Raw genomic sequence first — 13,498 nt, forward strand, 5'->3', positions numbered from 1 at the left:
CTGCTTTCTGCCTATTTGTAGTTCTGAACCATCAGAATCAGTTGTAACCAATGAAATTGGTCTATTCACAAGATGCTGTTTATAGACATGAAACTGAGAGTTCTATACTTCCCCAAGTCCTTCTGGTTTTTTGAAGATGGGAATGGCATTTGCTCTCCTCCAGACTTCTGGAGTTGTCTAGAATTGTCAGAATCTACTAACAGTTGTTCTACAAATTTGTCTGTTGGTTCAGACTACTGAAGTGACTGTCTAATTCATGTATATTAGCTACAGACACATGCAAAGTAGGAGTTAAGAAGTTCTGCTTTCTCACATTACCCTTTAGCAATTCAAGATTTCATTCTTGCAAAAGATCTACCTTGTCTTGGCTTTTCCTTTGTTATTGTTGTTATAGTTTTCAAGTCTAAAACATTCTCAGTTTTAATTTTGCTGACACAGTTCTTACAGTTTGAGGAAACAGCCTTATCTTCTTCTTAGCTTATTCAATCCTTCTTCCATTTTTTATAAATAAGTCTTTTTGTCTTCAGCATTTTGTTCATGCTAATCTTTTTAGATTTCTCCAGTTTCTGCTCTTCATATATATTGTTCAAGCGTGACTCGTCAAGCATGACTCCTCATTCTATAGGATTTTCCTTAGTTCCTGGTGCTTTTCTCTTTCAGGAATTCAACACATAAGATCCAGCCTAACTTCCGTTAGAATTCATTAAAAACTATTATTCCAGGGTCCAACTGCAGATTGCAATTGTCAGTTTCTCCTTGCCTAAATTCCTGACAGTTCCCTAAATTTCTTCCTGACAGTTAGAACAAATAATCAGTGGGAAAGCTTGCCTTCAAATGTTGTGGGTGCTCCATCACTGGAGATTTTTAAGAAGAGATTATGTAGGTATATGTTTGAAATGGGGGTTGACTAGAAGACCTCCAAAGTCACTCCCTACTCTGTTATTCCATAAAATGTTACAATTTCAAAGATACCAGGATGACTTTCCTTAAGATAACAGCTGCTGTTACTCCTTCAAACAATTCCTTTGTGCTGGACAGGATTAGGTTCATAGTAGCAGACTTCCTTGTTCTGTCTTCCATTTTCTGACAAGTGAAGTTGCCAACAAAAGAGAATCTAATGGACCTCTGACTCTTAGCAGACTTAGATTTCCAGCAAATGTCAACATAATTGAAATCTCCCATTATCCCATTATTGCATGTGTCTCTGAAAGAATGGTCATTTGACATAGAAAGACTACATCCATCTCCTTTGTCTGCTTAGGTGGTCTAAAATAAACTTCCCTGGTGGCATCACTTTTCTTTCTCTCTTCTTTTATTTTTACCCACATATTTTTAATAGTATTTCCATGCTTTAATTCTTAGATTTCTGTGCAAGTATATATTTCCTTCTTTTATATAGTATAATATTCATAGGTTCTAGGTTTCTAATACTATGACAAACATCAGTATCATTCTATTAAGTTGTAAGTTTCAATATTATGTGACAAATATAAGTATCATTTCTATCAAGTTTCGTATTTGTCTTCCTGATTTAGGAAACCTAGTTTACTATGTTTATTTTTCATATTTCTGAACTGGTATAGAGACAAGACATCTGAGATTTGATGAGCATACCTACTAGGTTCACTGTTGTAGTTTTTCCTCTGTCCTACTCTTGTAGTTTGTTAAAGAACAGCCACTGAATATGCATGTTCAGAGTTCCATCCTTATATTTATATTCTAAGTATAGGTCCTTAGAAATAGTTTCCATCAAAAGCAGTTTAATTCAATAGGATTGCAGCATAAATATGCAAAATATCCTCAGTCTTTCCCTTATTCAGTTGTAGGTAAATCAGGAATATTCCAGATTAATAGTAAAATAGACTTGAGAGATACTGGTCCCTTTTGAATGTACAGATCACACCCAAGAGACAATGAATTCAACTGCTTTTCATCTGCTTTTGTCTGCAACCAAATGGGCTGATCCCATTGTAGGCAGTCAGTCTTCCTAATCAGAAAATAAAGTAGAGAACATTTAAATGCATATTATTCCAGAAGCAGAGACCCAGGGAACACATTGGCAAATGACACCAAGAATACAACACTCAAAACTTTACTAGGCATTTGCTGCTCCATCAATAGTGATGATGGTGATGAGGAATCAAGCTTCAGAGGCAGAGCATTTCCTGTGTGTGGAAGAACTCTATGATTTTTATCTCAGTCACTGAGCAGATTTAAAACAAAAGCAGGGTTTTTCTTATACTCTGAAGAGTTTAAATCCAAGCCTAACAATAAATAGAAATAATAAATAGTAGCAATGATCAACTTTTATTAATAGTACACACTTTCTTATCTTCGAAGCAAAAATGCTATTGCTTTTTGATTTTTTCAGTAAAAAGAAAGGTAGTTCAATAACAATGGATTCATTTTTTAATATTTGCTTTAATAGATAGGAATAAAAAAGAATGCAATAAACTAAAAATAAGAATAAATGGGGTGAAAGAAAAGCATAAAAACCATAAAAATGCGTATTTATAAAAGAATAGCTAAATTTTTAAACACACTATTAAACCTTGATCACATGGAATAGTTGATCAAACCTTTCAGTAGATTACTACAGATCCAGTTCATTAACAGAGGATAAACACATACAGTGAATATAACCTCCTATTTTACATTGTCTCCATTATAAAACAGCATTGTTGTTTGTTTGTTTTTGCTATACTTTATCTCAGTAAATTCAATCTTATATGGTACATCACTCAAAACATATTCACTGATCTCAACCATGTTACTCTTCCCAAAATAATTTTTAGAGAACTATATGATAAAGAAAAGTTCAATAATAGGAAGACAAGTCGATGTTGACTGACACTATTTTACACTTCCAGCATAATAAAGTTTCAAACATTCAGATAACATCCGTTAATATTGAAATTTAACCTGTCTCCTCTTTCTTTCTTTTTGCAGAAAGCCCGGTTAGCCAGGATTCGTGTAGCCAAAACAGGAAATTCCAACGCCTTCATTCACAGTAAGCGCAATGGCCTCCTCAATGAAGCACTGGAATTGACGGTATGTGGACTAGAAAATGAGAATCTTTATAGCAAAGTTTAAGAAGAATAATAATGTTGGAAGGGACCTTGGAGGAGGTCATTTAGTCCAACCCCTGCTCAGGCAGGAAACCCTATACCATTTCAGACAAATGGCTGTCCAGTCTCTTCTTAAAAACTTCCAGTATTGGAGCATTCAAAGCTTCTGGAGGCAGGTTGTTCCACTGGTTAATTGTTCTGTTAGGAAATTTCTCCTCAGTTCTAGGTTGCTTCTCTCCTTGATTAGTTTCCATCCATTGCTTCTTGTCCTGCCTTTAGGTGCTTTGGAGAATAGTTTGACTCCCTTTTCTTTGTGGCAGCCCCTGAGATATTGGAACACTACTATCATGTCACCTCTAGTCCTTCTCTTCATTAAACTGGGTGAATCATATCAGGAACCCAGGGGTTTCCAAACAGCAAGTGAAGCACCGGCCCGGCAGACTTTTGACAGTTGACAGCTGTCAAATGGCTGCCAGAAGCAACAGCGCATGCGTGCCGCCCCGCCGGCCGCCATTCCCGATGACAGCTGTTAAATGGGCTGCCGGGACCAAACACGCACGCGCCGGATTTGACAGTTCCCGGAACTGTCAAATCGGCAGTTCACAATCTGGTCCTCCGAACCGAACCAAGCGCTCAGCTGAGAGGAATTCCCCGACAGCCGCCGAGCTGTCAGAATGCCGCTCGTCGATTGGCTGTTGTCCAAGCGGCGGGGAAAATACTGTTATCTGATTGGTTGTAATGTTTGACAGTTCTCTATAAAAGCCGGGGTTGTTTTGACAGTCAGCTGCCCGGAGCTGAACCGAATAAACTTATGAACCTTTGCCTACGGTCTCGCTCTTGTCTTTGTAAAGACATTTCACTAGACATATCCAATTCCAGCAACCATTCCTTATATGTTTTAGCCTCCAGTCCCCTAATCATCTTTGTTGCTCTTCTCTGTACTCTTTCTAGAGTCTCAACATCTTTTTTACATCATGGTGACCAAAACTGGATGCAGTATTCCAAGTGTGGCATTGTAAAGTGGTATTAACACTTTAACACTTTTTATGCTTTAATCCATTCTATGGTAGATGCTAAATATACATGTCTGTATATTTTAATAATATTAAATGAAGTGAATTGCTAAATTATGAATATTAATATTAACAGAATAAAATCAGACTCAATTGACAAGTAAACACATCATTCAGGTTAACAAAACCATTATTTTCTAATTAAACATTTGGATTGTCATTAATCAGCACTATGTTTTGTTTGTTTGTTAATTATAGACACGGTCCATTGTTAGATCCATTTCTATATATCAAAATGCTTAAATTCCTTACAAGTTACCAGGTCAGTAATTCTGTTACTTGGAATCTCTGAAAATAGTGACCATCTTAATTTTCTTTTATAAGCACAAAAGACATGATTCAGACTTAGATATTTAGCCTTGTCCACTGGCATATTGCATCTTGACTAATCAGAATCCTAACATTCAACTGGCCTTAGCTAAATATGATAAAGTAGGATGGAAGTTAAGGGAAGCAAATTTCATCAGCAGCTTTTCCAATCTCTGTATCTGTCCCTGAGAAGAAGAAAAAAATTCAATTTTGTTAGAAACCCAGGAGACAGCCTGCCAAAAACCATATTTAAGATGTCAATTTTGCTAGAATTAATAACTAACTAGATTGGGAATAAGGATGAATGAATTATATCTCTTTAATTTCAGAGATTTTCAGGGAGGTTTTCCTGAGGGCTTTTTAGAAACAGACTATCACGATAATATTTTCAGAATACTACAACCCTGTGTTTTTCTGAATTATGATGTTTCTCCAAACTGGAATTGTTTCCTTTTTCCCTAATAAAACACTACTGCAGACTCAGTTTGCAAATAACAAATTACCTTTAATAAATTCCAACAAGTTCAATTTTCTAACTTTTAATAAAATATTTGAATGACAATGATTAACAATAAATTCATCAGCCTAACTGACTTTTGTTCCATTTTTCTTTGGAAAGATTTCAGCTTTTTAGCAATAACATTTAAACTTATATACCACTTCATAGTGCTTTACAATACTCTTTAAGTGGTTTACAGAGCCAGCATATTGCCCCCAACAATCTGGGTCCTCATTTTACCAACCTTGGAAGGATGGAAGGGTAAGTCAACCTTGAGCCAGTCAGGATCAAACTCCAGGCCTTGGACAGAGTTAGCCTGCAAAACTGCATTCTAACCATTGCACCACCAGGCTCCTTTTATCACCCTAATGTGTTAAAAATCATTTATTTTTATACTTGTTTCTACCTTTTGATTATGAAATAGCAATATTAGAGTGGAGGAAGGTGTTAAGATAAATCTCATCATTTTGGAAGAGAAGCTGGTATTGGCTTACTTGAGAGGGTATTTCCTTCTCTTTTCTGCCCAAGAATTCTGGAGATTACAGGGCAAAACAATTAGAGAGTAGAGGGGAAGGATGTTATTAAGCATGGCTGTTCAAAGCTTCAAAGGAGTATTTTGATTTAAAGCCCCTTTATTGTATCAACTCATCAAAGCAGATTCATAAATGGAAGCAGGAACATGCTTCAAAGCAAAGCAACTAAATCATATCAGGTGGCTTCAGAACATACTGTAACTTTGAACTTATTTTATAGATTTTGTGGTTTTTCTTCTGCTTCAGAATCTGCAACAGTCAATACTCATCAGGATTATTCATAACTGTTACAGGCCTAGAACTTTCTAATAATCTCCAAAACGTTCATTTTCCCCTACACTGATCTTGCAGGTCTGGAGGTATCCTAGCATCCCATTATCTGAATGGTTAGATTTACACTTCCCCAACTTCACTTTTATGAATAATATTGTGTTGTGGATGTAGGGCAGTGTTTCTGACAAATAATTCTATTACCTCATCTCCTGGGGTACCATAACACTTTTGAGGTGCAACACTAACATTATTTGGATTTCATTCATTCTCTTAGCTTTCAGCTTATTTTATGCGATCAGCCACAACCTTAAAATTTACTCTTACTTGATTGAATGATATATTTCTGGGCTGGTTTTGTCAGTGCAACTGGGAATTTAGCTAAATTCTCTTAGTAGTCTAAATTTGAGCTCAAAAATGTTCAATCTCGTATGCATGTTTGGGTCAGTTTCTACTTTTAAATTCTGTTCAATTAGGGCAGGTTTAAGTCTCTTGACAATGAAAATTGGATACCAAGTTAACACTTAAAGGTCCTGGCATGAATTTTATTTTACTTTATTTTATTTTAAAAATGGAAGTGGCAAGATTATGAAGGCTACTTGTATCTTACTATAACTGATAAGATGGTGCTTCCAAGGAGGAACCAAGATTGGCAAACTGATGTCCAACTAAAATCTACTTATTTTGCAATTTAAACGTATGATTCTTCGTTTTGTTTTCTGGAACAACTCACCATTTCTGTATCTTCTCCATGATAGAATAGCGTGATTCGAAATTTCTATCCAAAATGAAGATTTTGGAATAGTTTTTCCTTGAATGTTACTTTATATTGAAATACTGAATAGTACTGAAAATACTTGGAGAGATCTCAAATATGCAGGTCACACAAGGAGAACAAGAATATTTCTGAGCTAGAAAAGTTATTCGAAGAAAAGCGGGGAAAAGACCCAAAAGTAGTAATAGAAAGCCCCTGGGTTGATCACAAGACACATTTGCCAAACAAATTGTTACAAAGAACTCTTCTGGAAGAGTATCCAAAATAGTGTGTACTTTTTCTCATGTTGTATCTTTTACTCTAAATTGTAAATATAGATTCAAATTTGCAAAAAGTCATCCTGTTTAACTCTATCCATTGTAGAAGTTGTGTTGCCTTCTGTTCACTAAGGGCAGACAAAAATATTGCTAATGTGGCTTCCAGGCCAAATCCAAGCCCCGTTATCTGATACCATGCCTTCTGATTTTACTAATAAGATTTACAATATGTGTGGATGGGTGGGGCGAGGGGGGAGAGTATTCATGATCAGGCAGACCGACAGACAAGACACACATACATACAAACACACATTTTGTATTACCAGAGACATCTATTTCCATATTTCTTTTGATATTATCTCTAGTTACATCTATGTTTGTAGTGTGGGGATAATTAATTTATTCAATTTTTTTATTCATATTGTCCAGTCTTACTCTTGGATGACTCTAACAGGCAAGCTAACAGCCATCATAAGAGAATATAAAGTTTATTTTCAGGTACAACTGCAAAAATGTAGTCATGAAGGATGAGTAGGGGAAATATAATTCCATTTAATAATGTAATCATTAGGGATAGAATTTAAATTAGAGGAAGCATCAAAATATTTTCAATTTATTGCTGTCTACAGCTTTATTGCCCATTAAAACCAGCTGTCAGTTTTACCTAATGGGAAAAAAGTATTTAACTTTAATAAATCTTAGAAATCTTGCTGTCAAACACATTGCACCCTTTGAACATAGCACAGTGTTGTCGTGACTTGGTTGCTGCTCCCAGTGCCAGTTAATAAGAGTCTATGATTTAACTATGAAACCCCAGGGAAGATGCTGCAGGAATCTAAATCAGACTCAAGACTGCTTGACGTTTTTATAGCATCACAGTTGCTTGAAAGAGATGTGCAGAACTTCCTGGAACTTGATTCTGGTCTTTTCTTTTACCTGTTGTTTTCATAAATTCCTTCCATCAGTGAAGTCCTGCCACACAAAGTATCATCAGTCTAAATGCAACCCCCTGAACACAAATACACACAGCTAAAAAGAAACGGGAAAATATGTTGCTGAAATGAAGCTTTGCAAAACTGCTTGTATTTAGATGTTACATTTCTGCTTTATACAAATTAAAAATCAAATCACAGCATGCAAAATTGGAAAATATAATAAGCTGATACATATCTTCTGATTATTATTTATATAGCATACCTGATATGTAAACGGTATACAATTCTGCTATGTTTTTTATTCACTATAAACATTATTACAAGCTATTACATTTCCCATTGTCCTGAGTTAAACTTAGGCTACAGTAATTCATAATGAATCCACTAGCCTAGATCTGAGTACACCTGGTTTAAATATAATCCTTGACAGAATCTCAGTTCTTCCTTCCACTGTGCTTATCAAAATGTTTTTGTTTTCCCTCTGTTACTTTATGGAAGTTATGGATTATTAGATGTTGTCAATACTGCAATTATCAGCTGTCTGAATTCAGGTTGCCATCTATAAAAGCTTACTTTTCTTCCTTATTGGACAATAAATATACAAATCAAGTTTATAAAGCTAATAGATCATAAAACCCTTCTATGCTGCCCTCTGTTGCCAGATTTTCAAAAGTTAACTCATTTCAGAAGTAAATAGGAATGCCTACGCAATTCTTCTAAGAATCTCAGTTCCTGGAAAAAATAAAAGACCAACACTGCATTTAAACTCTAGACCTAAACCATTAAGCTTAGAACTATATATCTTGAGTAGATACATAACCCTGTACGTGCAAAGATAAAACAGGAAGCACATTTAGATCATCAGTTCAGCTGTAGCAGCCATCTAGTGTATTGAGGCTGACTTAATGCTTTTTTGTTTTAAATTCTGTAGGTCATTGACTTAATATACTTGATTGCATTGCCAAATTCATACTGTAAATTGTGGAATTTAAAGCCATAGTGTATGGCTCATCAAAATGTAAGCCTAACTCCTCTAAAGATATTACTGTGTCTTTGCTGTGTCCCCTTTGACTTTCAGATGCCACTGATAGTGCTGATGTGCTGCTAACAGTTCATGGGATGCACTTAGCCTTATTAGACACAAACCTGGTGAAATCTCCTTACTGCTGGAGCTGACACCACACAATCATACTATCAAAAATTATGTTGTGATTCAGGGTCAGCCTGTGGGTTCGGCAGTTGGGTTGGACGTCTCAGAGGAGGAGGAGGAGGGTGTTGAAGAGCTTGCTGAGAATAATATTGAGGCTCCACAGAGCCCTCAGCCAGGCCCCTCCCACCTGGTCACCACGGAGACCCAGCTGTGTGAGCCTGACAGCGTGGATGAAGATGACCCACAGCTGGCCCTGTTCAAGGACGCCCGACGCAGGAGGCAGTAAATCAGGAGTAAACAGAGGAAGGCAATGGGGCACCTCGGAAGGAGGCAGAGAGAAGCCACGCCCTGAACTGTATAAAAGGGGAATGCGTGGGAGGGCTGGTTTGCTGAAGGCAACCGCTTGAAAAGCTCCTGTTTCATGGTTCGTGTTTGCTCTCTTTACTCTTGTGTTTTTATGTTAATAAATTTGGCAGGCTTAATTCCAGCCTCTTGCCTTCTTGTAAAAGGGGCTGTCCCTGCCTTTTCTGCAGGGCCGGTAGCAGGCTGGTACAGAACAAATTACCATTGGAAAGATACATTTTAAAGAATGAGCTCTTGCATGGCTAAAGCATATATTGGACGAAGTGGGCACACTCCAAATCCCTTTCATCAAATGCTGCCAACCAGTGCAGCTCACAAAGCAGAGGTATTACATATAATTGAAATGCATGCCGTCTTCTAGATGGGAGTTTCGTTCCTAAATTTTGAAAAGTGTTGAACAATGCTTTAAAATATGATTAGGCAACATGACATCTTAGCCAGGTAATTGTGGGCCATTTCCAAAATCTTTGAGGGCATTAGACTCATCTCAACCATTTTTTTCACTTAATGTGAACAGTTTGGAAGAGTAAATTTCACAACATTAGTTGTTTTGATCCAAATGGGTGAATCCTGTAAGTTAGTAGATGTACCTTTTGATGAAGTTGAAGGAAAACTTGTTTAGCACTATATACATTCTAAAAATGTAAAAATATATCCACCAGTACTGTATATGACAACTTATTTGAAAACATGCAGAAAAAGTGAGATATTTTGATATCTCACTAAGCCAGAATTCTTCAAAATGAACAAGTATAGCAAGAGAGCCAAAATAAACCATGGAAACTTCTGTGATTTGTATAATGTGATATTTAAAGCAGGACCTCTGGCTTTTTCCCATCACAACAACCCAGAAAAGAAACACAGGAACAAATCTTTTCTTTTAACTTTGGCTTATTAAGGCATCCTTCTTTACACATTATGCAAAATGACATAAGAGTAGCCTTTTCTGGAAGCAATATAAAAAGAGCTCTGCCAAATCAAATCAAAAGACAATGGGTTTATCTAGCCTTTTTACCCTCAATATTCTTCAAATGAAGAACAGATTGAAACTTAGTAGGATCAGATTCAGGAAAGAACTAATGACCTCCAATAGGCAACCTAGTTGTTCACCTTTGCACTTTGTGTACCCATCCCAACTGCTTCCTTTACAACTATTTCACTCTTTGGGATGTCTGTGTGTTTGTGTGTGCACTGCTTTACTTTGAGAATGAAGCTAAAGGGTAAGGGTTCAATAAGCCAGGCCCATGGTGGCGAACCTATGGCACACGTGTCACAGGTGGCACGCAGAGACCTTTCTGTGGGTACACGCCCCATTGCCCCAGTCCAGCTGGGTTTTATAAAACTTTTTCACTTTAGGCCTCCGCTGCTGTGTGCAAAAAAAAAGGTTCAATCAATCAATCAATTTTAACTTCTCGTGGGGAAAAAAAAATCTCGCAAAGTTGGAATTGATTGATTGAACTTTTTAGTCCCACCCAGTCTGCCGTTACCACCGCAGCCATGCCCACATCCAATGGGCCATGCCCACCCAGCACCCGATGGTGCATAAGTGGGTTTTGGGTTACAGTTTGGGCACTTGGTCTCTAAAAGGTTTGCCATCACTGGGCTAGCCTAACCAAAAAAGTCTAAGGAGCTCAGGTAGTTCTAGTTGTTGCATTATTTGGATAAAACTTCTGTTAAAGAGCCATTGTCTGGTCTTTTATGTCATATTGTAGCCAACTAGAAGCTTACAAACAGGATACAATAAGAATAACTTTATTCTCTTTCTGCTCTGCTATAGTTGCTTTTTAAGATGTGCTCCATGTGACAAAATCATAATACATGATGCAGCAGCATAACTTCTGAAGAAAACAAATCTGTATCCACAATTGTCATATCACCATGTCCCCACTCATCCTCTAAACCTTGCTCTGTTAAAATTTTGAAACATAAAATCTGGAGTCAATAGCAGCAATCTGTAGTGATGCCACATAACAGTAATGATAATATTCATTATCATACAGTAAATGTATTTTAATGATTCTCTAAGATATGTCCTTGTCAAACATCAATCTAAGTTAAAGGAGCTGTTTTGAGCATATAATTACTGATTTAACATATTTAATGGTTTTTGAAAGTCCCAACTACTGAACACAAATAAAATTGATAGCAATGATTAAAGAAGACATGCTGTGAAATTGAGGTGAAGTTCAAGGTCAGGAAATTTAAATTAAATACACACAGATACTTAGCCATGTCATTTCTAAAGCATAGCAACAAAAGAGGGGGACATCAAAAATAATCTTTTCAGTGTCACAAATATATCTGGTTCTAGGCAAATCATGCCCTTGAATCACAAAATTAGTGGTGTGCACTGCCCATTCACAAAATCTGGGTTTCTATTGTACATCAAAGAGTTTCAGCCATGGAGGTTAATTTAATGAGTATCCTTTAAATAGGTGATGTCCTCATTAGATCAGCATTCCAAAAAATAGGTCACTCACAGTAGGTACACTTTTACAATTTATTGCACTTAATTGAGTTGATGAAAATGTCTAGCAAATTTCATTTGCAATTTCTAATTATGTCAAAATAAATATAAGAAAAGGAAGCAATGCAATGTTATTGTTTTGCCAAGTTACAAATTGTTTTCTGAAAATTCTTAAAATAAGGTAGATTTATTCCAGAATTTGATTCCTTGATGCTTTGGGATTGCTTCAGAATATACTCTTCAAGGACTCTTTCAAGGAGGCACAAAAAGAAAACAAAATGGCCAGCAGAGTCACTAACATAATCTAAATCAGGGGTCGCCAACCCTCGGTCCGTGGACCAATACCGGGCCGGGGCATGCCAGCAACCAGGCTACACAAACAAGCAAAGCCCCATCCACGGAAGAACACAAAACCACATCCCCTCTGGGCCACCGCTCATTATGTAACCAGTCCCTAGTGCCCAAAACTTTGGGGATCTCTGATCTAAGAAATCCAGAGTGCAGTTGTTTTCAGAACAGGCCTATAGTTCAGATGATGTAACATATGTTTTGCATGCAAAAATTCCAGATTCAAATCTAGATACATCAACTCTAATTGAGGTATCATTCAGTATAAGAAGCTTCTCATATCTCCAGGCTTCACTCTAGTTTTAAGTAATAGTGTACTAGTGAAGTAACTGAGAAAGGACTTAGATAAAGCTATAAAGCTATAGAGTTGTGAATATAGCCTTGCTTGGAACAAAATTCCATTTCCTTTGAGATGACATGTGTTTCTTGAATCACAGTAATAAGGCTGAATTATCATCAAGCAATCTGTAATGGGAGGTGCTTAATTATTGTCTTTAATTTAACAAGACAGCATCCATCTGTGCATGCAAAAGTACATATGGGACAAAAAACATAAGCTGCAACCCTATCAAGTACTTGTGCAAGGTAATAGCTGTAAAAAATTTAGACTTGTTGCTTTACAATATTATGCTGGGCATAATACTGTAAACACAAAACTGTACTGTTTGCTTAATGGTGGATCAAATTAATGATGGCCTTGGAAATGCCTGTAAAGGATTTCCATTTGTCGCAAAACATTGCACATGCACACATGGTCACGTGATGTGATCTGTATGCTTGGCAACCTGATCACACCTAGCCCTCTGCTGATCACACCAAGCTCCCGCCCCCCACATTCATGTGATTGCCATTCACAATCTTCTTTGCCAGCTCTCCTAAAAAGTCTGTGGAAAAGTCAACAGGGAAGGTTGCAAGCTGCTGCACTCTTTTCATCTCTGGGGGCTGACTGAAAGAGCTCCCTGCCAAGCAAGCAGACCCAAAGCTGAAATTCTTTTTCAAGGAGCTGCCTGCTGTAGAATTTCAGATGCATACCAGCTTGCATGGAGCTGAAATCCTTTGTGCCTACTTGCATAGAGCTAAAATCCTATCAGCTCTCCCAGGTGAACCAGACAGGATACATATCTATATGAGCAAAATCTACTTTATCATAAGGCTACATTAACAGACTCACGCAAGTCTGAAAGTACAAAACTTCCTGCCACTCCTTTTAACCACTTGATCCATTAAGGCAGGCCCTTTCTCATTTTCTTTCCCCTACCATTAAGCCACTGGGGGGGGGGGGTTGTGCCTCTGTTGTCTGATTGTTTCCTCGGCAGCATCTCTCCCTTACACTGCCAAAGGATTTCAGCTTCACGCCTGCTTGCACAAACTGAATTCCTTTAGCAGGAAGTTGAAAATTCTGCTTTCATTTTGCAATAGAGTATTTTCAGCTCCTAAGTGGAGAGGCAGAA

General features: G+C 37.2%; 1 protein-coding gene across 1 annotated transcript in view; it reads left to right on the forward strand.

The window, feature by feature from the left end:
- The window catches only part of KCND3 (potassium voltage-gated channel subfamily D member 3), a gene marked incomplete at both ends in the record, with an annotated part of 313,047 nt that overhangs the window by 284,884 nt on the left and 14,665 nt on the right, over positions 1 to 13,498 (forward strand). The window contains one exon of the mRNA XM_083360647.1: positions 2,950 to 3,051. Within this exon, the coding sequence (XP_083216773.1) occupies positions 2,950 to 3,051 (102 nt within the window). The remainder of the gene's footprint in view (positions 1 to 2,949; positions 3,052 to 13,498) is intronic.

The sequence above is a fragment of the Vipera ursinii genome (genome assembly GCF_947247035.1).
Source record: "Vipera ursinii genome assembly, chromosome: 3".
Lineage (NCBI taxonomy): Eukaryota > Metazoa > Chordata > Lepidosauria > Squamata > Viperidae > Vipera > Vipera ursinii.